We start from the raw sequence: 23,684 nt of genomic DNA on the forward strand, positions 1-23,684 counted from the left end.
GCGGTGCATGGGAAACAACAACTTTCACTACACACTAGTCATCCATGTGACTGTGATGCCACCTCACCGACTCATTACCTGTATCGAAGGTGGGATTGAATATTCTGAGGTCATTGCCAGCACTTCGTCTTCTTCAAACAACTCTTTTCAGTCAAGAAGTCACCAACCCCGTTTCGTGTAGGCTCCACAAAGCAAGTGAGCCCTGCTGAGCTGCATGGTAGGTAGATACCAGTGACACGGCTGTGATTGTCAGTGAATAGATGTACCAGTTGTCACTGCCGACGAACAGATACTACCTGGTGTGGCGTATTCAAATAGGATCCTACGTCTTTGTTGAATCAACTTTCCACCGAACGCTACGGCACGAAAGCTTTTAGAGACCACTTTCAGCATTGAAAATGAACGCAAATGCCTACTTCGCGGGCAACAACAGCTTCCGCGTAGCGCGCGACCGCTGCATAGCAGCTTGCCTGACATATAATGATAAAGCCGAAAAGGTGTCTCCTAGAGAGCGAGGTGCTCTCTGGCTCCAGTCAGTTAACCGCTACCCCCATCCAAAATCCGCCCCGATCCTTGGGGCCACTGACTTTGCCAACCACTCCTATATATCATCATCACGCACAAACACTTCAACTGATCTCCCTTCCTGCAGGATCGTGTCGCCCAACGAAGCTCCGAAAACCCTGACAACTGCGGAGCAGATGTTCAACGATCCGAGCCTGAAGCCGCAGGTCCCGTTTGTCAAAGTCCCCGTCTTTATGGATTACGGTCTGCGAGTGCACATCGGTGGCTCCACATTCATCAACCGCGGCTTCAAGGTCCTGGACAGCCCCGTTGCCGACGTGACGATTGGCGAAGGCTGCTTGTTCGGCCCTGATGTTACCATCATATCTGTCAGTCATCCGTTGCGTGCCGAGGACCGCGCCGAGGCCAAGACAGGTCGGCCAGCGAGTTATGGAAAGCCGGTTCAAGTGGGAGATGATGTTTGGGTCGGCACTCGAGTCATCATTTTGCAAGTATCTTCAAGTTCACACGTTGTCCCTGATGAAAGGGAGCTCAGCAGCGCGCTAACCCGCACAGGCCCGGTGTCACAATTGGACCAGGATCGGTGATAGCAGCTAGAAGCGTTGTTACCAGGGATATTCCTGCCAAGTCTCTCGCAGTCGGCTCGCCCGCAAGGGTCGTCCGGAGCCTCGAGAAGGAAAAGACGCTTGAGTTCGCTGCTGTTGCGAGCACACTCGAGGAGGCACTCAATCTCGACTGATGGACGAATACATACACTTGCCAGTGGACAGAGCGTATGTTGGGTGCGAGGGGCAGATATGAGGCTTAGCATTTGATGGCACTTCGAGCCATGTGGTACACAACAGATACTCAAGTGCTTGCCAGTACGGACGGCCTGAACGGCTCGTTTAATATCAAAACATCCATCACAACTTTTGGTCCGCAACTTGTAGGGCGCTTGCCAACTAGTGCTTAGTGAACGAGGTGCATGTCAGCTCCGATCACGTATGCGATTATAAAGTATCAGGTGTTCCCTTAGCATCCAGCATTTTCACAATGTTGCGAGTCTGACTCGAGAGCTACAATTTTACTCAATTAAACCAGCTACATCTGAAATGCATATGGAACCCTCCTTGCTGGACGGACATGCTTAGACGATAGTAAATTCCATTGTTGATGCATCCTCAAAAAGTGAGCTCTCGAGCGGGGGGCCCGCGCAGCCAAGTCGGACGTAGACATCACCGGTCCTGCCCAAAACAATGACGCGCAGCTCTGATGAAGGTGTGACTAGGGGGGACTGGTCTGAATCGAGCTCGCGCTCTGGCTTGAGGGCCCCAAGTAGGACGCACCAAACCATGTATGCTTGTGTCTCAGCGAATGTTGGCGGCGGCCGGTACAACGGGGTTCCCGGGGCTGCCGCACGGTTCACGTTTTCTCCGTTCCCTTCCAACACGCAGTCGGGTATGAACCATTCAAATCCATCCAAATGGTAATATGTGTATGGGCCGACCTGGGCCGTGTCATCAATAGATAGCTCCCGACATACGGCGGACGTTCTAAGAGTCAGCCTGCCATCGCTGACCCTCCCATAGGTGCTTGACCCGGACTTATCGCAAGTGGCCGCAACAATGGTTGCCTTCGACGTGAAGTGTGCGTAAGTGCCCCAGGTCACCGGCTGCAAAATTGAAGCCCAGGACCATGATGGTGCTATATACTCCGAAGGTTGGTATGGCAACACATAATTGTCGTCGAAGATCGGATCAATCTCCCAAGCCAGATCATGTGGCAGAGATTCGCCACCCCAAAGGCCACAGAGATAAGGGCCCGGATTGGCGAGCAGGGCGAACTCAGCCGCCATGCCACCGATGGCTGGCAGTCTATCCTGGGCGAATGTCAGATCTCGTCTGCTATAACTCTGAACTATGCTATGCCACTTCGCCTCAGCAGGGATGAAGGATTGGAGATCCTCAAAGTCGGCATAAACCCATACTGGTCAAGGGTAGATAAAGTTAGTAAGAAGGCTTTCCGTGAGTTGCACAGTGTGCGAACCTACAATCTGACAATTGTGTGAGGTTATTGATGGAACCGTGGCATGCAAGGCCGGTCGGAGCAGCATGCTGTCCCTTGTAGTCTTTGCGGCATTCCCATATCAGGTCGTCGCGAGCAAAATGAATGGAGCGTGGAGCAAGAGCTGCTTCTTGGAAGGCCCAGGCTCTCGTGAATAAGTCCCCGCCCTCGTCTGCCCGACTACCTCCGTATAGAAGTGGTACTCGTCTCGCATAGAAGCGCTGTGTCGCGACGGCGGTCTGGGCAGTGAATGAGAAGGGTATCCATATAGGGTCTCGATCTGTCAGAAATGGAGTCCTTGGGTTAGGAGATGACGCTATTGAGATATTGAGAAAGGTTTGTGAGTAGTATTGGTGCATTTTGGCTGACTCGATTTCCCAGTCCGTCAGATCATCTTGAACGATACACAACGAATCAATCCATATGTATGGTATGTCTAAATCACGCGCTAGAGAGATAGCCTGAGAGAAAACGATGGGAAGCCTATTCTTCGGTATGCCGGCTAACATGTCCGTAATGTTCGACTTGGTGGTCTGTAATGGACGTGTAGTCCCCCAGCAGTGGCTGAGTGTTGCATAACAGTCCTGGCTGTCCTCAGTAGGCTCGACGAGTGCAATATCCGAATCATCTAACCCGATGTGAACAAGGCGCTTGGGTAGGCGTTGGCGACCTTGCGGACTGCAAGCAGATTTGTGATCTCTGGCACATTCGTGTAAATTCGCCTTGATGAAAGGGATAGCAGTATCAAGGCCAACACGCGTTGGATAGGCAGCTAGACAAGAGAAAGGACGGCACTATCTGCAAATCAGCAGGTTTTCTGGTCGAAGGGAGCAGCAGAGCCTCTTACTTCTTGCTCAACTGTATATAGCAGGTACTCTGCTATGCCCTCAGTCCTATTCACTGCGCTAATCTTTGGCTCAATCCTGCACCGTATCTCGTTGGTCAAGTTGGTCAAGTCGTCCCGTATGACAAAGACTGTGAAGTCTTGGGTCGGCCGAAGATATATGGCAGCAACTGGGGATAGCACCTGGCAAAATTGGCAATCTGGATCAAATGCTGGATATACTTGGTGGCCCAATTTAGGGGGGTCGGAGTTTGCAATTTCGAGAAATTTCCAGCAGGTCTTGCAGCACTTGATGAAGTTAGACAAGGAAGAAATGTCCATTATTACAGAGTATGTTTGACTAGAGGGTCTGATGTGAAGATCAAAATGTCGCCAAACTTAGGATAAAGAGAAGGAAATGTGCGTTGCCAGGAAAGGAAGCAAACCTGACCGCCTTCTTGCTGGGTCGTGCTACCTTTCTGCCCTCTTCGAAATGATTCCATGCATGAGCTCTACATGTATGAGTGATACATTAGCACTGCCTCGCTGTAAGCCTAAGCCCACTCGATTACTCCAACTGGATGTAGCCATGTGTTAAGTCCGCTGGCTCTGGCCTACCACCACTTTCTGCGCCTTCGGGTAGAAGGCTAATCCTGTCATAGGATGTAGGCAAGAGGGGCCACGAGGTTTATGTGGGTGGTACGTGTAACGATTTGCCCCTGACCCCCAAACCATAAATTGGAGTGCCCATGCTTTATGCTGGAATTTATTGAGATCTCGTACGGCCTCGAGGAGATTTCTCTATGTACCCTGAAGGTCCCCTAGTCTCGCGCAACGTCCGAAGAACCACATAATTATGAGTGCATATCGCATACTGACCGGTGATGTCGAGCACCACTTGCAAGGCGACAAAAGTTTCAGTTCAACCCTGCGGTGAATACTATGGGGCTCTGGTAGTTCAGAACTCTGCACCACGAGACGGACGCTATTCATCTTCAGCGCGGCCACATGAATGTACTTAGGAGACTAGTGGTGAAAAAGTCACCACCATCGAGCGATGAAGGAGACAATTGGTCCAGGTAAGACGGACAAAGCAGATTCGGTCCGTCTAAAGGGTTGGTTATCTCGAAATCGACAACGTGATCGTGGATATCGTCTTCTGGCATAGACTGGGAAAGCTTTAACAGCTGGTCATTCAGCCGTTTCTCTGCTGCAGCAGCAGTCTTGTTGCACTCCTTGAGTTGCGCCAGGAACTCAATGATAGACGTGAGCACATCCGTCAGTTGAATGTATTCAGCTCGTTGCAGATCATGCTTGTTGGCCACGCCAACAAGCATGTGTCCAACCCCGGCAAGCTGTTGTAGGAGTGGCGACCCCACTGCTCGAACGTACTCAAGAGGGATGCTTTTCATGTTAAGCATCATGTCTCTCGCGGTGCGGCACGCAGACTGTAGGTCGTCGCCCCATGACAGTGACGATATCATCCGGGCAAGATGAATTGTGCAAAGGATGTTGACTGCCTGGAACCCGCACCTATTTCTCCCGCTGTCAGACGAGCGTGAAGAAACGGTGCCAAATTGTGGTAACAGCTCCTGTTGGATACGTGATAGCCTTTCAGTGATCAGGGTGGCTATGACAGTCCCATCGCGCGCCTCGTGGAGAATAGAGGGCCGATGCGGTCTCTGCCGGGATCTGAAGTCGCAGATAGCGTGCTCAAGCACCCGGTACAGATCGGTTGTTGAGTTCCAGCCGGCGAACCAGTCTTCGAAATCACCATCACGCCCTGGGATAAAGGCCGGGTGGTGCAGTCCCGATGGGTAGCCAACGTTTGCTTGGGCCTCCGGACATCGCACTAGGCTTCCGAGCACGCAAGCTGTGTGTACCTCGAGCCGATACATTGCCCACCATAGCCTTCTGCGTACTTCCCGCTCACACTGGCTGATTCCTACCGGCCATCGTGATTCATCGTGCAAGTCGAATCGAGCGGATAGACCGTGGTACAGGCCCAAGTACTTGTGAGCCATGGCGCTGTTGCCAATCTGGGCACCAAGGAGAGCCAGGAAGCCGTAAGAGCGGATTATATTTGAGCTCGGTTCGTCAAAGTCCGTAGGAACTAGACGGATAGCCTCTTGAAGGTAGTCTTGCGCCAGTATTGCCGCCTCGTCTGAAGAAACGTCGCCACTAAACAAGGCACCATCGCCGACATGCTGAGCCGAGAGTGCACACATACACATGAGGCTCATAAAGTCAGAGGGTGTTTCGGGAAAGGAGCCGTTCCGCCATCCTACCCAGAGTTCTCTTTCGCACCACAGAGGAAAGCTAGGTTGTATCACAATGATCAGCTCTTGTGCCGCTTGGCATGAAGTTCAGAGTAAACCTACGTTGGGTGAATTGTATCAAGGTAGACGTCAAGAAGTGCGGTCACAATCTTTCGATTGCACAGAGGCTGCGATACCGAACTTCCGAGATCGTGGGTGCAGATGGCCGTGATCCTTTTGACTGAGCTTTCTGGTGGGGAAAGACCTGCTGGGGAAGTCACCTGAGAGCTGCTACGAGGCTTTGTACCCCGTTTCTTAGGTTGACGAAGTCGAGTGCATTCTTGCGCGTATTCGACGCAGGTGAGGCATGGTGTGAGGGCCGTTGATGTGCTGCTATCAAGTGGGGAGCCACATGCCGAAGAAGCGGCCCTGCATTTGATCCCTCGTCGATGGCAAAAGTCACATGCTTGCGTAATACGTCGAGTTTTGGGCTTGACTTGTGACATTGTGATATAGTTGCTATCACTGTTAATCGAAGGACAGGATGCAGAGAGTCCATGCAGGTTCAAGAATGGGCATCATGTGCGGGGAGAGATAAGATCACGAGTGTCACTAAAACTATTAGTCAAGGGATCGCTGCAGATAAGACCTTATCGTCACCCACACGCAAATGAAGCTATGCGGCACGAGACGCAGGATGTTGATTTTGTTCTCTTCTCATTCAGATATGATATATACAAAGACTCTGATGAACCTCGGTCGGCTCTCAATTATCTACATTGGAAAGCGTTTGTATTTCCATGAACTAGTCGAACCCTAACTTCGACCGATCTAGTTGGCTCGTTGGCCGGGCGTGTTCCTTGTGTTGGTCTGTTTCTGTTTGTTTGTTCTCCAAGTATAATACTCTCCTCCAGTCATGATCGGATACTTCATGGGGTTGTCCGCGCTCACGCATGTGGGAACTGGTTCAAGGGGCTTGGCTCTGTCAAAGCCGAAGAAGAACGGCGCAGAATACCTCTCCCTGCCGTTGCGGTTAATTACCCTGTGGATGGTTGAGACGAAGAAGTCGTTAGTCTGTCTCATAAAGGCATCTGCGATGTTCACCACAAAGGAGCCTGGTATCGGCCTCGCCTTGACCCACGCCCCGGTCTTACTGAGGACTTCTAGGCCTCCCGTCTCATCCTGGTTGACGATCGTGAAGCACTCAACATCGGTGTGGGCACCAATACCGTTTTGCTCATCAACTGATGCAGATTGCTGGGGGTAGTGAAGGATTCGGGCGCCCGCCTCTGGCTGGCGGATGTATTCATCAAAGAAGTCTTCCGGCAGATGCAGGGCAAGTGCAAAGATACGCGTCAGGCGACGAGACAATTGGAGTAACTTTGTGTGATATGCGTAAAGCCCCTCGCGGAACCCTGGAAGGTCTGAAGGCCAAATACTCACCGCCGGAGGGCTCTGGTCGACAGCCTCGGGGTCCTCTGCCGGATCGTACGCCCAGTTGAAGGCTTCGCTCAAATCTGTCCTCCTGATCAGCCCCAAAGCTGCGAATTTCTGGTCTTTCCAATATGCGCACTGACCTTGGCGCTTCCAACCATTGCGATTATAGCATTCCATGGGATGATAGCCCACATATTCATTCGGCACCAAGCCGGTGAACACTTCCATCTTCTTCTCTTCAGGAAGCTCAAAGAACCGCTTCGCCTGTCTCATCACTGCCTCAGTGTACTCTTCATCAACGCCCTACGTGAAGAAATTAGCTCGAGCCGCCTTGGGCCTGCAGAGAGTGACTGACGTGGTTCACAAGGTAGAAGAAGCCAATCTTCCGAGATGCTTCCCGGATCTCCTCGGCCACTGCTTGTCGATCTTCTAACGACTCGCTCCAGATCCTTGAACCGTCGATCACAGGAATGATGTCAAGGTCGGTCGCAATGTTAGATGTAAAACTGAAGGTCTGTCCGTTTTGGAGCGTCACGACGGTCGGCATGGTGGACGGGGTAACAGTGGTTGTCGAAGACATCTTGGAACTCAGAGCTGATAAGCAAAGAATAGTTGAACACTCTTGCTCTGTCAAAGAAGCGTCCCGATAAGTGTGTATCTTGCCGCCGTTAGTTCAAATGAGGCTTGTGCTCAAGCATGAGTTACGATGCTACTTAATACCACTATGATTCAGGTCATACCTGATACTACTGCTTAAACGGCTGAACAGGTGCCAATCAAACCGTCAATTAGCTTATCACAGTGAGGATAAGGATAAACTTGTAAACTGATAAACTGCTGAACTGCTGAAGTTACTGCGTCGGCGCCATTGGCCAGAGATCTCCACAAAGCATACAAAAATCCCACTACTATTACGCTCTAAGTTGAATGCCAAGTTTCTGGGGCAGGAAGTGGCTGCTTTTGACCCCGACTTTTCGTGACCAGTGATTGCCCTGGACTGGCTATCTCCAAGTTGCCGTAGTCATTTCGAGCTAGACTCGTCTGGTGACTTATCGGCAGATAAGAATATACCACAGGGAATGCCAAAGTCGCTTATCAGGCAAGTAGACAGTGCCTCTGTGATTGTTCAACTTCCGCATCAAGATGGCCGTATAAGGCGGAGGGGTTTCCTCCTGACGGCATCTCATGATCGAGCGTCGCCGGTTACATTGCAATTGATTCTTATTCCCAATCCAACCAAAGATCATGACAGGCAATACCTCTCTTTTCAAACGGCTCGTCCGCCGACTCGAGGTCAACCGGGATACGGAGGATGTAGACATCTATGTCAACAAAGACACTCGGCCATTGCCACCGTCTCGTCGCACTTATGGCCCGTGGGAGTTTGTGGGCCTGTGGATGATCACAGGTTCTTTCAATGTCGGTGGTTGGACAACCGGATCGGCGCTGATCTCTCTCGGTCTCAATGTCTGGGTGAGTCTCTCTTCAACTCACAACCGATTGCATCTGTACTAATTGCTATGCCACCAGCAATCAATGATCTGTATCATCATAGCTCACACATTTGTGGGCTTCGTTTGCATTGCCGGTGGTCATCCTGGTGCCCGCTGGCACATTGGATTTCCCTTGTAAGTCGAACTACGGCTCTGTTCGATATAGCCTGTTACTGACAGCTCGGATAAAGGTGGATGAAACAGAACTGGGGCGTATGGGGCTACTTGTTTCCAATGGTAAAGAGCCAGCCACATGTATGGTTAGGTATGAAAGACTGACACTTGGGATTCGTCTAGGCTATCCGGGTCTTCCTCTCTTTCGTCTGGACCTCAACAAACACCTGGTACGGTAGCCAGTGCCTCAAGGTCCTCCTGACATGCATCTGGCCTTCATTTCTGAAGCTAGACACCCCCCTCGCTGACGGCGCTATGCGTGTATATGACTTCGTCTCGTTCATCATTTACGTCCTTCTATGCTTGCCACTTATGTGGTTCAGCCCCGAGAATTACCGCAAGCCCTTTCTGTTTGCCTCGACTACCGTCGCCACGGGGGTGTTCTCTCTTCTCATCTGGTGTACTGTCCGTGCAGGTGGAGGCGGAGCTCTGCTGGCCGATGTGAGTGGCATCTCGGGAGTAAAGCCCGCCCAAGGAGCAGCACTCGGATGGGCTTTCATGTCTGCCATCAACGCGAATATCGGCGGCATCGCGACCCATATGTGGACCCAGTCAGACTACACCCGCTATGCCCGCCGGCCCGGGGATCAGATTCTCGCGCAGCTGGTCATGGTGCCGCTCGGCACGATTGTCGTGGCCGGCATCGGGATCGTGTCCACCTCGTGCGCGGCGACGTTGTATCCCTCAGAGAAGAAGCTCCTTTGGCAGCCGTATGCTCTCCTCGATGCTGTACGTCGCCACGAGGACAACTCCGGAGCCCGCGCGGGTGTTGCCTTTGCAAGCATTGCCTTTATGCTGTCTCAGTTCGGCATGGTGGTTGCATGCAACTCTGTCATTGCAGGAATCGACTTGGCTGCCTTGCTTCCGCGCTGGTTTACCGTGCGCCGTGGTGGTTACCTGACCATCCTGTTTGTGTTCATCATGCAGCCTTGGTCGCTGTACAATTCCGCAACAAACTTCTTGACCGTTGTGGGGAGCTTCAACGTCTTCCTCGGCCCATTGATGGGTATCATGTTTGCAGATTACTTCATCCTGAGAAAGAGAACCATGAAGCTTACGGCGCTATATGGAAACAAGCCAAGTTGCATCTATTGGTACACGGGTGGGTGGAACTGGCGTTGCGGTATCGCGTTTGTGCTCGGTGTGTGGTTCCTCGTGCCGGGTCTGGCACAAAGGGCGATCGCTCCGACCGACCTCTGGGGCGGGTGGACAAGGTTGTACCAAATGTCATGGTTTGTTGGCTGTGCTGTGGCTGGGGTCGTCTATATTGCTCTGGACTTCTTCTGGCCTATGCAGGACAAGCTGGCTGTGGATGATGTGGATGTGTTTGGAACTTTCAGTGAGGTAGAGGTCCTGAGAGGTGTCGAGAGCGAGACTGAACATCCTTCCACTCCGGGTTACGAGAAGGAGGAGCCGGCTGACAAGGTGCTCGGTGTATGAGGTGGAGGATATTGCGGAGCGGGTTTATCGCTCCAGAAACCGACATCTCGGAGGCCCAGGGGCTCTGGTTAGTTACCAAGGGTGACACAATGCTACATATTGCATTAAGCAAACTCTCAGGACAGCAATTTCTCTCTGCATGACTACTTCTATGAAGCGTTAGAGGAGTTCAACAAGAATTTACTATCATCTTGAGACCCCCAATTTATCATGTTAGGGGACCGTGAGAGCTAGGACTAGGCACGTCCTATGTGGCTGTTCAGGGACTGACACTACGAGCGCAACTAGCAAGGAGAAAATAATTTTACATCAACAACTCGCATGGCGAATGTGAAGACGCGATCACTGTTGACTTAGACCCAGATATAAGTAAATGTGTCAAGGGCCGCGTGCAGGCTCCTGGATGTCGAGGTCCACGCTAGCAGGATCACCATAGGATGTACTGATTTCACTCCGAATCATTAACATTCCATTGGTGCCTCAGCGTCTTTGGTCAGCATCCTTTTCGTCACTTGGGATGAGTTGCGCAGTCGCATCAAGCTCCCTGCGAGGTTGGCATCGCCAACCGCAGAATCCAACAGGCAAGAGTGAGGTTGCCTGCTGACAGAGCGAGCATCGGATTAATATTCTCACCCACCGGCGCTCCTGGTCTGCTGCTGATTCAGCGAATCCAGGATCAGAGGGGCGGGACCCACGGAAATGACCGGGCAAGAGACAAGAATCGGCCGATGGCTTAGGGCCTCGCTAACCCATCGACGCTTTCTTCCGTGCCCCTCCCACTGGGAACAGAAGCCAGAGACCATCCACCTTCCCTTCCATTTGCAGGACTGTTGACCTTTTAACTGGTCCGTTCGTCTCTGAACTTGTCTGGGCTGCTATTCCTGTTCCAACAGGGCTAGGTTAAGACCAAACCGTCCAAGTGGCGCCTTCACGCTCGGCTCCACACACAACGAGGGGGAACAGACAGCCGCTCACGTAAGTTATCTCATTTTTTAGTGCTCTATGGTGCTCTATGGCCAGATCTGCTGGGATCTGCTGTTGCATCAACCGTGCCCCTTAGCTGAGCTCCAACCGTTGAATGCTCAGAGTAAGACTGGACCTGGACAAGACCCGTGCCATTGCTCCGTCCACGCCCTGGCCGGTGCTGCGTTCCTTCGGCCCTTTGCTTCGCGGCTTGCCCTTCTTTGAATCCCGCAGTTACCACCACTGCTGCCCGCTGGCACAGTCAGGATGCCGACAGGGCAAAAAGGCTGACATACATACGCAACAGACTTGCAGTCCACCCTTGTATCTTTGTTGGGCTGTCTGCATCTCGCCATCTCATCCGGTATCATTGCCGGCCGTTCAAAGAAATTGCCTGGATTCAGAGACGCTTCCGAGACGCGCTTTGGAACCTCACCTGTCCCCCGGGACCCACGATCACCTTATGGCGGCCGTAGTAAGTCCGGGTGACTCTATCAAAGTCCAGCCGGCACCGGCCCGACGGAAATTCGCAACTCCCCCGGTAAAAGTTGCATGTCTCTCGTGGTAAGCATTGCTGGGCTATAAACCTCTTCTCTGGGCGCAGAGTCCGCCTGGTTCTCGATATTCGGTAGCTGATCCTGATCGCCTCATCCAGCAGAGCAAGTCGGACGCGCTGTGACGGGGGAACGCCGTGTGCTAGCGTAAGTGGCATCCAATGTTGTGTCCTTGGGTCCCCCCATCGCCATGAACTCCCCTCAAAGCTGACAAGTTTGGCTTTGTGCTTTTTGATAGTGCCTCAACAAGGGCAATGAGTGCATCTACCGACCAAGCAGGCGTGGCGGGCCTCGGGTCAGAAAGAAGCAAATCAGCCCAAAGCCAGATCCCGAGCAACACGCCGTCGGGGATATTGACCCTGCTTTACAAGAACGTAAGTACTCCAATTCGTCATCGAAGCTCATTAGAAGCTGATCGATTTCCAGCTTTGCCTCTTCAACTTGAAAACTATGTCGACCCTGGCGCCGGACTGAGGCAGATCCAGGATGTCCCTGGGGATAGCGACTTCATATTCGATACTCTCTTCATGACAGACGTCTCCGGCTTGAACTTTGCAGACGTGGACTTCAGCACCGGGATGCCTCTTGTGCCTCCACCTAGCCCGATGGCAAGAACCTACCGTACCAGTCAAGATATGTGAGTTTTACTCGACCTAAGGACGCTGACTGCGCACCTGTTACTGATGTTCATCAGCTTGGAGGCATATTACATATGGATACATCCTTTCCTTCCCATTTTGCCTCCGCCGGAGACCTCCTCACATGCCGATAGGGTCAAGCCGTTGGTGCAACAAAATGCAAACGACTTTGCATCAGATCTTGAGCCATCAACGCCGCTGACTTTGGCCATATCCGCCATTCTTGCTCTAATCCCATGTGCAGAAGATACCAACTACCTGAGTTCCGAGTCAATAGTGTTCCGCCGTAAGTATGCACAATACCTAGCACAGGCGACCGTCGAGGCCATCGAGATGGAGAACGAAATCCCGAACTCTTCGGTCGAGCCATCCAAGGCATTGGATGAACCAGCAGGCCTTGTTCCTAACAGAGAGCCTTTCCACCCGCGGTTACCTATTGAGCTGGAATCCATTGTTGCTCTGGACATGCTCAGTGTCTACGAGTACGCTCAAAGAGGCAATATGCGCAAGATGCAGAGTAGAGCTACGCAAGCCTTTGCCACAGCCATGATGAACTTCTCTCTGCACTCTAGGGGCGCAGAAGAAGACTATTTTGCGGAGGCAAGGCGGAGGGTATGGTGGATGACGGTTCGTACCTTAAAGCCGGTCCTGGGTAAACCACAACTGTGGGCTAACAGCTTGGTTTTACCCTCAGTTCCTATGCATGTGCCAAGCTTGCATTGTGAGCAACACAGTAAGTTGACTGGGACTCTGATGGTCCAGGGCATGCACTGATCTATTATCCAGTCTCCATCCTTTGATTGTTTCTCGCCTACCTTTACCACCACGTACCCGACCTTGGATGTTGATGCAGAAGTAAGTCAAAGACTCACATGCCCTGGTGGAACATTCAGCAGCCGAAACTGACGGATGGTTATCTGTCAAGGCATGGCCAGCCTTGATACACTCGCAACAAGCTATTCTGGCAGCAACAGAGTTTGTCATCCTACGAAACAAGACTGTCAAGGCAAACGGCGACATGGGCCCGATATCACGAAAGATGAGAGAGCTGGAGACTTATATCGGCCCTCTTGTTGAGGAATCCGAGAAATGGACGCTTGGTGGGTCGCTGACCACCCAGGTCGACACGGAAGAACACATTCTTGCCCGCTCGCTGAAGGCAATGGCACGGATCAAGCTGAACAGGTACGTTGAACCGACTTTTCCTGCGCCTACGCACGTCTTCAAGTCTGACGCTTCCACTCAGCGCTCGGATCAAGATACACAGGTACTGTGCCTTCTACGATCTCCCCGTCTTCTCTGCGAAACACTGCGACCTACGATCAACCGGTGACCTGAACGGACAAGACTCCAGGGTCTGGGTGGCTTGCGGTCACAGTCCCATCAGTGGAAGCAGCCCGGCTAATTCAGCCGACTCGGCCAACTCGCCGGCCTTGTCAGCCCAGTCGACATCCATAGCTAGTGATGTGTCAGGAGGTCGGCCGGTCTCCCCTACAAGCCAACCATTTAGCAGCCACATCTCGGCCAAGATCTGCCTGCGGTCTGCGCTCGCCATCGCTCAGGGCTTCGACAACCTCCCCTATCCAAACCCGTCGGGCAACCTGGCAGGTCAAGAGCTTCCGTTCCTGTCACCCACATCCTCGGTGATAGCGCCCCGGACGATGCCGTCGTTTGCGTGTTGCGCCATGCAGAGCGCCTACTCACTCCTCATGATCTTCCAAAGGACGCAGGCACGGTTTCCACAGGGCAATGGCAACCTCATGCTTGTGAGCAGCATGCTTGTGCAGTTACAGCAGGGCTTGACTTCGATATCGGCCGTCCTGGAAAACTATGCCACAGCTTTCGAGGCTTTGGGTGGCATGCGAGGTGAGGACCCCCAATAGACCGACAGCACCCATATGCAGATGCTAATCCGGACAACTTACAGACCAGATACGAATGGCGGTGGATACATCACGGGTATTTGATGCATAGGAGCGATGTAAACTGGAAGTATCTTTCTTCATTTTCAACTGCGAGCATTGGACACATCAACTACACAGGACCAATTTTGTAACATTGGGGGATAATGGCGTTTCGGCCACATGTTCATGAAAAGTAAACACGAATCTAGAGAACAATACCCAGCTCATTTTACTTTCGTCTGCACTTCACGCGTCTCTGACGGAGTTCCGTGAACTGCTCCGCGGCCTAGTGAGAGACGCATTGATGACACGCGAAACGGGGGCCCAGACACTGCACAGCCGGGTGAGACGCCCCTCCCGAAAATCCCGATATAACTGCCAAGCCGAAGGTCAGAGAGCACGCGCGACACGCGGTTGGTGCATGTCATCGAGGAAAAGTCCTTCAAGCCCACAAGCTATGCAAAAGCTGCGGGTGGAGTTCCGATGCTGAAGCTGAAACTAGCACGAACACATCCGTGTGCAGACCCAACGGTTTTTGACAGGACGGGGACCTGTCTCCGGATTGCATCCACTTTCGCGTGCACAAGAGTGGTGTAGCCGCGAAATAAGTGGTGGCAGTGTCACAAATCAGTGCATCAGTGGAGCTCCGTTGACTCAAAATGCTCTTTTTTAGTAACTATCACCAAGAGCAGCCAACGTTCCGGAGAATCGGGGCAATTCCAATACTGGATCGGGTGCGTTTTGGCGGTCTTGGCAATGAACAATCTTGACCAGAGCACTGAAGGACTCTAATTAAACGATCCCTTGCCGATCACTGCCTATCCCTGCATGCGTGCGTTTGTACTTGTACGAAGGAAGACGGCAAGGTCTTCACTCTCAAGACACTGGTTAGGCATCACTGCACAAACACACCTCTTCCTTTCGGTATGTTACCAAATCCTTTGGATGTCTAGTACCAGTTCTTGTTTCTCATCGGGCAGAAATGTAGCTAGCTCCTTTCCAGTCGAAGGCTACCAGTATCTCATGACATGCCCGGGTTGCTATTGGAGACCGACTCGTGGAACATGCCTGACCAAGCCGTTCCTGGCACCCCCTTTCCAGACAAGAATTCCAACCTGTGACTTGTGAGTCTTGCCTGCTGGAGGCCTAAAAAAGACCAGTGAAAGTCTCGTTGCTTGGCGACTCGCCTACCATCACCAATCACATCCCCGGCAGTCCTCTGCCTTATGGGTCTCGAACGAAAAGAGTTCCACTATCTCGACGCTAGCACCTCAGCTCATAAACAACATCATGTGAAAAGGGCGTGAGCCAACGCTCCAAAGTAAGCTTCTTGAGATTACATTCCAGCGGCTGACTCTGAGCGGGGAGGCAGTGACGGTGGCCTGACCAATACCCTGCCCACCTGGGACGCCTCTTTCATCTCTTTTCATCTCCATACCCATGTCCCGAAGCGCTTGACAAGCCACGTCACTGACGCTTTGGGTTAAGGCTCACAATCCGCCGGCACTTGGGCTGGCTTGGCATGTCGGACAGTGGGTACTTTCAACGGGCTGATTGAAAGGCTGAGAGTTCATGTTACCTTCTTACCTACTGACGATGCTGTCGCAACGATCGATGGTGCGCCTGGGAAAAAGGGTGGTGTTATCATGAGCTATGTGTGCTAGGCAGCGCAGCTAACAGCCCGTCCTTCAAACTCTGCGTGCGTGTGTGTGCTCGAGTCGTCTCCAAGACCCGAGGTCTCCGTGTCTCGCATCGTCTCCCATATATACCCGTCTCAGCCGCTTTTCTGTTCCAAGAGGAACGCACTTACACTCCCCCTCTGTTTACACCACACGCTCTCTGTACCTTTCCTGTGCCAATAATACCCTGATCGACAGGAACCGCGATCCTTTTCATCCACACCACAACTTCAATACACTCGCTCGCCTACTCTTACCTACTCGACTTTTTATATCAACCTGACTAATACCGACTTACATCATGTCTGCTCCCGCCCCCACTCAGGATCAGATCGCCCCGGCCGCAGCCCCGGTTGCTGCCGAGACTCCGGCTGTGCCCCCTGCTGCTCCCGCTGCTGCTCCCGCCGCCACCAACGGCCACAGCAACAGCGCCGCCGGCGGTGCCATCAGCGACCGCGACGTCACCGAGTGGAAGGACCGCTTCAACCACGTCCTGGCCAAGCCCAGCGAGGCAATCCACCAGCGCTCCCCCGCCGGCGCCTCTGCGTGGCACGAGTCATTCTTCGGCTGCTTTAGCCCTATCGACCTTTGCTGCATTACCTGGTGCCTGCCCTGCATCACCTTTGGCAAGACTCACCACCGTCTGCGCCGCGATGCCAACCTCGAGGGCTATGAGCCCATCAACACCTCTGTATGTCCCCCCCAGGCCCACCTCCTTTCGTCTTGCCCTATACGGGAGAACCAGTAAAACTAATCAAAGATGTTCATTCTTATAGTGCCTCCTCTTCTGCGGCTCCTCTTGCGTCGGCCTCTACTGGATTCCTCTGGCTATGCAGAGCGCTGATATCCGTGAGAAGTACAACCTGGAGGGCGACTGCGTGTCCGATCTCCTCAAGGCCTTCTGCTGCGGCTGCTGCGCCCTCGTCCAGCACGAGAAGGAGTCTGCCTACCGCGAGCCCCTGCTGGCCTCGTCCGGCGGTGGCCACAAGGAGCAGTACCAGCCTTCGGGCGGCATGAGCTATCCTGCCCCCGCCGAAGCCTCCGCCCCTGCTCCCCAGCAGTAAATTGGTGATTTGAACATGACTTTGTTTGGGTTTCAACACACCGAGGGCCCGGTGAGACGGAAGCAGGAACGGAGTTTGCGACTGGTTTAGAGTTACTGATACCAATTGATACCACTGGGAGGAGAAGACGGCCGACCGCGCTGCACAGATACCACTGTTCTTTTTGTACCGGTTTTACTAGATAATTCCTAATCGACAATTCGTTGAATTGCTTATTCGTATCTTGTAATCAAACGGATGAATTTTGAGCCGTTGATGACGGAGAGACCGGTGACCATGATTGATCCACGCAGGCTGCCATCGTGAACGAGATTCACAATGCGCCCGCAATTACACAGCTTCAGGTGTGAATACGACCCCTTCCGAACATCCCGAATGAGCAAGTGGCGGGAGAGCTTTCTGCGGTAGGTAGCTCATCGCGTCCCGTGCGTCTGGTAACCTACAGTACTTGCTTTCTTCGACACTAAGCCCTGTGGTGTTAGTCTGGCCTAAAATTGGCACCAATCGTCATAATTATGTACGGCAGCCACCATCACACCACTATTAGAGTGGCCAGACGTACGTGGTGCGCATACAAGAAAGAGCTTGTACTATCGAACTTCTTTTGTATCATTTTGAATGTGGTAGCCTAGAGCATGCCCAAGAACTGCTCAGGAACACCTTGAAGTTTCATCAACCTCTGTCATCATCATGAAGATCGCCGTCCTCCCTGGCTCGACCAAGACAGCGCAGGCCGCTGTTCGCTCGTTGCTCGCGGATCCTAGCTCGCCCAATGTGATTGCGTTCTATCGCGACCCTGCCAGGGCACCGGCCGAGTTCACCTCCAATACCAGATTTGAAGCGGTCAGAGGCGATCTTATGGATGCAGCAACCCTGGACCTGACGGGATGCGATGCCGTGCTCGCCATCACGCCACCGACTTTCGAAGACGTGGATATCATCGAGAGAGCTCGAAAGATGTCTCAGAATACAAGAGATGCGGTCCGGCGGGCGGCAAAAACGGTGAACAGACTTGTGCTGTTGTCTAGTCAGGGTGCCCAGTTCGATCACGGCGTTGTATGTTCTTCACTTGGAAGTGTAGAGCCAGTCGACTGATCTTATCACAGGGAGAAATAGGCACAAACCATGTCGCAGAGGTCACATTGAAGGACGCGGCTCCCGAAGTGGTCTTTGTCAGATGCGCCTACTTTATGGAAAATTGGATGATGGCCCTGCAGACCCTGAGGTCCGAGAATCCGTTCTTTTACAGTACTCTGACTCCATTGAATCATGTTCTGCCCATGGTGAGCAAGACGCCTTCCAGTTCGAAATACATATGCTCACATTGATCCAATTCAGGTTTCTATCAAGGACATCGGCGCCACCCTGTGTGCTCAGTTGCTCTCAGCAGGCTCCAGGCTTCCTTCCAACCCTCACATATTCGATCTGGAGGGCCCAGACGCTTACGGTTCTCTGGATGTGCAAAGGGCATTTGAGAAAGCTTTGGGCAAGTCTGTCGACGTGAAGCCTGTAGAAAAGGAAGACTTGGAAGCCTACTGGGGCAAAGCCTTTCCTACTCGTGTAGCGAAATGCTTCACGGAGATGACTATCAGCACTCTTCCCGGTGGTCTTCTAGCCGAAAGCTGGGAACCAGGGCGGACAGCCAACGTGCAGAGAGGAGAAACTTCACTAGATGAGGCCATCAGCCGTTTGTGTGCCGAAGTCCAATGATGGTGGGAGTTGCTTCTGCTGAGATCGTAATCTTTCCGAGCTTACTAAGTATCTTGCATGACTGAAATGCAGTAAGACACATCACGCATATTACTTGATCTCGTGAAATATCGCGTAGCTGGCCAAAGAGCCTATCTGTCTTACTGGACGTAATTGCATGCAGCTGTGGTGACGCCCTGCCAACGACAAGGGCGCATCGGGTCACTGCGGGGTACTCTCGATGCTTAAAGCCAAAACGCGTTGCTTGTTCGCGTCTGAATGACCTCCTCCGGGACAGACGTGTCAAGTGTCGAAAAAGGAGACTCTCTTCAAGAGCTCCAGTCATACTAACGAGTGTCAAGTTTTTCTCGACCGTGTATGACATGGCTGGCCAAGAAATGAGAACTCTGGAGGCGCAGTGTCTCTGCAAGGCAATCCACTTCACCGTCACTCTCCCCACCTCAATCTTTCCTCTGCCAGTCCATCTCTGCCACTGCGACGTGCGTGAAAAACGCATGGCACACTCTGCACTTTCCATACAGAGCTGCCCACTGGTGTCGCGCCGCAGTTCATTGCGCCCTCGACGCTTGATAAGCTGACATCCTACCGCCATGCGAGCTCCAAAAGCGAGCGGTTCTTCTGTTCCACCTGTGGGTGTCACATCGGCGACCGCGGCCTCGGAGGCGAGCATGGCACCGATTGGGTGATTGCTACATCAATATTTGCCGACCACACAGAAGCCACCTTCCAGATCAAGAGGCACTGCTTCACAGACGCCACTCCCGGAGACGGCCTGCACAGCTTCCTCCCCAGCATCGCGGGCCGGGAGATCAAGCTCTGGAACCCGGACCCGGAAGACCCGACGTGGGACGCCAAGCCCGCAGCTCCACCGGAAGCCGAGTACGACACCCAAGGGAACGAGCGGCTCCGGGGCCAGTGCCATTGTGGCGGTGTTTCCTTCACCGTGCCGCGCCCGACCATCCCGGCAGTCCAGGACGATCCGTACCTGCGCAAATGGGCATCTCCGCTGGATCCCAACAAATGGATCGCTTGTCTCGACGTCTGTGACGACTGCCGGCTCGTCGACGGCACGCATGTGATCGCTTGGACCTTCTTGCCTGCCGCACTTCTCGACCCGCCCTTGAAGCCGGACCTGTCTGGATTTGGCACCCTCAAAGTGTACAACTCCTCCGAGGGTGTGAGGCGGGGCTTCTGCGGCACCTGCGGGGCTACTGTCGTGTTTGCTTATGATGGGCGCATACCGACGGATCAGCAGGCTATCGTCGATATTGCCATTGGAGTATTCAGGGCTCCTGAAGGAGTCCTAGCTGAGAACTGGCTCACGTGGAGATCTGGACAATTGGCGTGGCCTTCGAGCGGAGAGAGGTATGACCTGGAATTCACAAAGGCTCTGAAGGAAGGGCTTGCAGCTTGGGGCATGAGGAAGCATGGCGTGGCAGCTGATTTCAAGATTGACTAGCCTGGCTCGATACCGATGATGTACGTACTCTATTCGCGTTGAGATCTGCTGCAATCAAGAGCCTTTCTAAGTGCTCTGTCGCGGCAACTTTTACTTCTTGGGGAATACGCCCCGTGTCAGAGCTATCTGAGGGACATGTATCATACCCGTCTCAGCAAAGTACCTCTCCCAATGCTCCACGAGCCTCTTCAAGATCTCCGGCTCTTTGTCCACCAAGTTATACTTCTCTGCCGGGTCTTTCTCTACGTTGAACAGCTCCCAGTCGTCCTTCCCCTTGGGCGCGGGGATCCACATGGCTTTCCACGGGCCCTCGCGGATGGCCTGCATGCCGAACAGCTCCCAGCCGTGGATATGCGTGTCTTCCCCGTGTATCGACGTCTGTTTCAGGTCCGAGGACGACAGATGCGGCACCCACGTCTTGCCGCGCGGCAGAGCGACCGTGCGGCCGCGGAAACTGGTGCCTGGGTGCTGCACCTTGGCCAGCTCGAGGACGGTGGGGAGGACGTCCATGACAGTGGCGAAGGAGGACGAGATGGCGCTTTCTTTGTTGCCGAAGCCGGGGTACCGGACGAGACAAGGGCAGCGGATGCCTCCTTCTGTCGTCCATGTCTTGAAAGCTCGGCTAGGCGCCGTCGCGGCCGAAGCCCAGCGGGGTCCTGGGATGCCAGTGTTAGTCATGACCGCCGGAGGATGCGGAACTCGACTCGCGGCACTTACCGTACCAAACGAAAGAGGTTGGCTCTCCCATGTTGTCAAACGAGTTATCGTAGTGCTTGTCGATGATGTTCGCCATCGTCTTGGCGCCTCCCATGACCTGAGGTAAAACTTAGCAACGAACTTGATGATACTGCCATGCAACTTACTGGCGCTGCTTCCAACGCCGCGCCCTCTGCTCCGTTATCAGACATGAAGAGCACAAAGGTGTTGTCAAGCTCTCCAGTTTCCGTCAGGTAGTCGACAACGCGGCCAATGTTCTCGTCGATGAGTTCAACCATGGCAGAGAAAATCTCCATCTTGCGTGCCGATGACTTTCGCTCCTCATCACTCATGTCCTTCCACTCCTTGCCGAGGAATCCAACCGGCGGGTGGCACTCGGTGCCCTCGGCAATGAGACCGAGCTCGACCATGCGCTTGAGACGCTTTTGAGTTAGAGCATCCGGACCGTCGTCGTACATGCCCTCTGAGCAGATGATGAGTATATCACAGTAGCCAGCGGCAAGGAAGGTTCACTGAGTCAGTCACTCACCGTACTTCTTGACAATGTCACGCGGTGCCTGGAGAGGCCAATGGGGAGCAGTGAAAGGAAGGTATGCGAAGAAAGGCTGCTCCTTCTCCTCGGCATTCCGGTCACCAAGGAACTTGAGCATGCGGTCGGTGAAGCTCCTGGTCGAGTAAAAGTCCTTCGGCAGGTCCTTCTTCATATCGATGAACTCGCCGTCGTCCATCCAGAACTTCTCGGTCTTCATGCAAGGGATGCGGAACTCTTCGTCGTCGAGCTGGGGCTCCCAGGCGTGGTGATTCCCTGCGCCAGGGAGAAACACAAAGTTCTTTGTGAAGCCGCGACTGCATGGCGCGAACTCTTTGGTCAAGCCCAGATGCCTGAACGACAGTTGTCAGAGTCTTGGTTATCCTCATATGCGATGTACGTTCACACTTACCATTTGCCAGACATGATGGTAAGATATCCTGCATCTTGCAGAATTTCGGATAGAGCAGCAACTCTCATGTTGAGATAACCCTCATAACCTGGCTTGCCCTTGAATATCTCAGGGTTCCCCCTCATGTACTCTGCCATTTGCCCTGTTCATCGAATCAGAACCAGCCCAAGCTGAACGGCCTGGCATTCAACGACGGTCACTCACCCAAGCCTGCGATGTGGTTATCCGTGCCGGAGAAGAGCATCGAACGTGTTGGTGAGCATGCCGGCGCCGTGTGGAAGTTTGTCAGCCTGACGCCATCCTTGGCCAGCTTGTCCAGGTTTGGTGTCCTGATCTCGCCTCCATACGGGGCAATGTCACTGTAGCCGAGATCGTCTGCGACGATGATCAGAAAGTTGGGGCGTTTGGCGGCCATGATCGTTATATTTGTACGCCTAGACAAGATATGACAGATACAGATAAACAAACCTCAACACGCAGCTGTCTCTCCCTGCTCATTTGGCAGTCTATGGCCTTTTATCAAGCCCAGAATCTGTGGCAGCAACGCCCGACCGACATCCGGACCCCAGTGTTCCTGATGGTGACAGGTGGGGTCACCACCCGGAGGCCCCGCACTCTCGGGGAGTTCAGTCCTGGCGCGCTGCTCTTTTCCATCACGCTTTCAGCAAGACAAAAGACGCCACTTGCGATTGTTCCTTGTGAAGCCATTCGGGTATTGTTCAAGTAGTGATTCTCTACTCTCTTTTGTCCCTTCCAGCACTAGATTGTAGCCCCCACACACTAATGATCTCAAGACCGGAGCCACCAAGCCCGGTCCTCGATCGGGGGGTGTGTAGTCCTCTCCGTGGCGATGGCAGAACCGTGGTTGTGGATCATAGACCATTCGCTTTTTTGCTCTGTAATCCGTACCAAACAACCACTCATCGCAATCCTGAGCCCGTATGGCGGGATACTGCATCACCTTGGGCACAAGATCATTGGCTTTTAGACATAAACTCCCCTTGAACTAATCGTAGTTGGCATCTAGTGGCCCCACCGCTGACACCGAGAACCGACGCATATCATGGCACCCATGTCCTGGGGCGAGACTCCAAGGAAGGTCAAGATGTGTTTATTCTGGCATTGGCAGCTTCGTTCCAGGTGACGATTGGCCGACCACCGAGACTTGGAGACACATGCGTCACTCGGAGGAGTCAATAGAGTACATGGTATGATTATCACCGAGTTGGTCTGATGAAGGATGAGAACTTGGGCTAAAATGTCACTCGTGAAAGTTTCGTAGATGCATAAAGGACAAAAGGGGGGTCACATTGGCATTCCTTCAAGCACCTTCTTTGTAATCACTGGAGCAAAGTTCTTACCTGGTCGACGGCAAAGCACAAGATATGTTCCCGTACGACCACCAGAGGTCATTGAGACTCGATCAGCCAGGTGGCCAACCACTTTCAAGAGGGGAAATGTCCAAGCTGGGGCTGACGGAAGTAATCAGATAGGCACATCCAACCCTTAGGCTCCTCAGAAGACATCGAATTTCTCCCTGCTGTTGGCAGTCAGTTGGGCAAGGTGACGTTTTCTGGCGTTCCAGAGTCTCGGCTAGAGCTCTGGTCTAACTTCCTTTCTTTCTTTCTTTCTTTTTTCCCCCATATCCTGGGGTGTTTGGGCTGGGGCTACTTAGTCGACAGCAGCGTCATCCCTTCATATACTGTGACGGCTGATCGCGGACATCCATCAAATGAATATTGAGCTCGTCGTATGAGTGATCTAGGATTGAGACGGCACCGAAGGTCTCTGTCTGTCAGTTCACAGCAAATGGAGACTGTCATTAGAACAATTGACTCACATTCTCTTGGAGAACTCAA

General features: G+C 53.0%; 9 protein-coding genes across 9 annotated transcripts; 5 read left to right on the forward strand and 4 right to left on the reverse strand.

Annotated features, from left to right (window-relative positions):
- Positions 1 to 398: 398 nt before the first annotated feature.
- E0L32_008706 (uncharacterized protein) lies at positions 399 to 1,112 on the forward strand (the record flags this gene model as incomplete). The annotated part of the gene is made up of 1 exon (XM_031143590.1): positions 399 to 1,112. One exon carries the CDS (start codon positions 399 to 401, stop codon positions 1,110 to 1,112), a length of 714 nt encoding a protein of 237 aa, XP_030992012.1.
- A 542-nt stretch (positions 1,113 to 1,654) lies between these two features.
- E0L32_008707 (uncharacterized protein) lies at positions 1,655 to 3,736 on the reverse strand (the record flags this gene model as incomplete). Its single annotated transcript, XM_031143591.1, has 3 exons — positions 1,655 to 2,493; positions 2,558 to 3,365; positions 3,419 to 3,736. 3 exons carry the CDS (start codon positions 3,734 to 3,736, stop codon positions 1,655 to 1,657), a joined length of 1,965 nt encoding a protein of 654 aa, XP_030992013.1.
- Positions 3,737 to 4,389: 653 nt separating this feature from the next.
- Positions 4,390 to 6,158, reverse strand: E0L32_008708 (uncharacterized protein; the record flags this gene model as incomplete). Its single annotated transcript, XM_031143593.1, has 2 exons — positions 4,390 to 5,713; positions 5,776 to 6,158. The coding sequence occupies 2 exons, from the start codon at positions 6,156 to 6,158 to the stop codon at positions 4,390 to 4,392; spliced, it is 1,707 nt and encodes a 568-aa protein (XP_030992014.1).
- A 325-nt stretch (positions 6,159 to 6,483) lies between these two features.
- On the reverse strand, positions 6,484 to 7,636 carry E0L32_008709 (uncharacterized protein; the record flags this gene model as incomplete). The annotated part of the gene is made up of 2 exons (XM_031143594.1): positions 6,484 to 7,392; positions 7,445 to 7,636. 2 exons carry the CDS (start codon positions 7,634 to 7,636, stop codon positions 6,484 to 6,486), a joined length of 1,101 nt encoding a protein of 366 aa, XP_030992015.1.
- Positions 7,637 to 8,334: 698 nt separating this feature from the next.
- E0L32_008710 (uncharacterized protein) lies at positions 8,335 to 10,196 on the forward strand (the record flags this gene model as incomplete). The annotated part of the gene is made up of 4 exons (XM_031143595.1): positions 8,335 to 8,562; positions 8,620 to 8,717; positions 8,774 to 8,819; positions 8,880 to 10,196. 4 exons carry the CDS (start codon positions 8,335 to 8,337, stop codon positions 10,194 to 10,196), a joined length of 1,689 nt encoding a protein of 562 aa, XP_030992016.1.
- Positions 10,197 to 11,622: 1,426 nt separating this feature from the next.
- On the forward strand, positions 11,623 to 14,234 carry E0L32_008711 (uncharacterized protein; the record flags this gene model as incomplete). Its single annotated transcript, XM_031143596.1, has 8 exons — positions 11,623 to 11,634; positions 11,952 to 12,087; positions 12,140 to 12,350; positions 12,408 to 12,978; positions 13,046 to 13,084; positions 13,138 to 13,206; positions 13,277 to 13,536; positions 13,598 to 14,234. The coding sequence occupies 8 exons, from the start codon at positions 11,623 to 11,625 to the stop codon at positions 14,232 to 14,234; spliced, it is 1,935 nt and encodes a 644-aa protein (XP_030992017.1).
- A 2,001-nt stretch (positions 14,235 to 16,235) lies between these two features.
- E0L32_008712 (uncharacterized protein) lies at positions 16,236 to 16,998 on the forward strand (the record flags this gene model as incomplete). Its single annotated transcript, XM_031143597.1, has 2 exons — positions 16,236 to 16,625; positions 16,711 to 16,998. The coding sequence occupies 2 exons, from the start codon at positions 16,236 to 16,238 to the stop codon at positions 16,996 to 16,998; spliced, it is 678 nt and encodes a 225-aa protein (XP_030992018.1).
- Positions 16,999 to 17,688: 690 nt separating this feature from the next.
- Positions 17,689 to 20,167, forward strand: E0L32_008713 (uncharacterized protein; the record flags this gene model as incomplete). The annotated part of the gene is made up of 4 exons (XM_031143598.1): positions 17,689 to 18,054; positions 18,105 to 18,281; positions 18,337 to 18,685; positions 19,230 to 20,167. The coding sequence occupies 4 exons, from the start codon at positions 17,689 to 17,691 to the stop codon at positions 20,165 to 20,167; spliced, it is 1,830 nt and encodes a 609-aa protein (XP_030992019.1).
- A 90-nt stretch (positions 20,168 to 20,257) lies between these two features.
- On the reverse strand, positions 20,258 to 22,240 carry E0L32_008714 (uncharacterized protein; the record flags this gene model as incomplete). The annotated part of the gene is made up of 6 exons (XM_031143599.1): positions 20,258 to 20,823; positions 20,885 to 20,981; positions 21,031 to 21,347; positions 21,414 to 21,766; positions 21,826 to 21,967; positions 22,030 to 22,240. The coding sequence occupies 6 exons, from the start codon at positions 22,238 to 22,240 to the stop codon at positions 20,258 to 20,260; spliced, it is 1,686 nt and encodes a 561-aa protein (XP_030992020.1).
- Between the last annotated feature and the right edge of the window lie 1,444 nt (positions 22,241 to 23,684).

Source organism: Thyridium curvatum (assembly GCF_004353045.1).
Source record: "Thyridium curvatum strain D216 chromosome Unknown NODE_59_length_275895_cov_82.984335, whole genome shotgun sequence".
Classification (NCBI taxonomy): domain Eukaryota; kingdom Fungi; phylum Ascomycota; class Sordariomycetes; order Thyridiales; family Thyridiaceae; genus Thyridium; species Thyridium curvatum.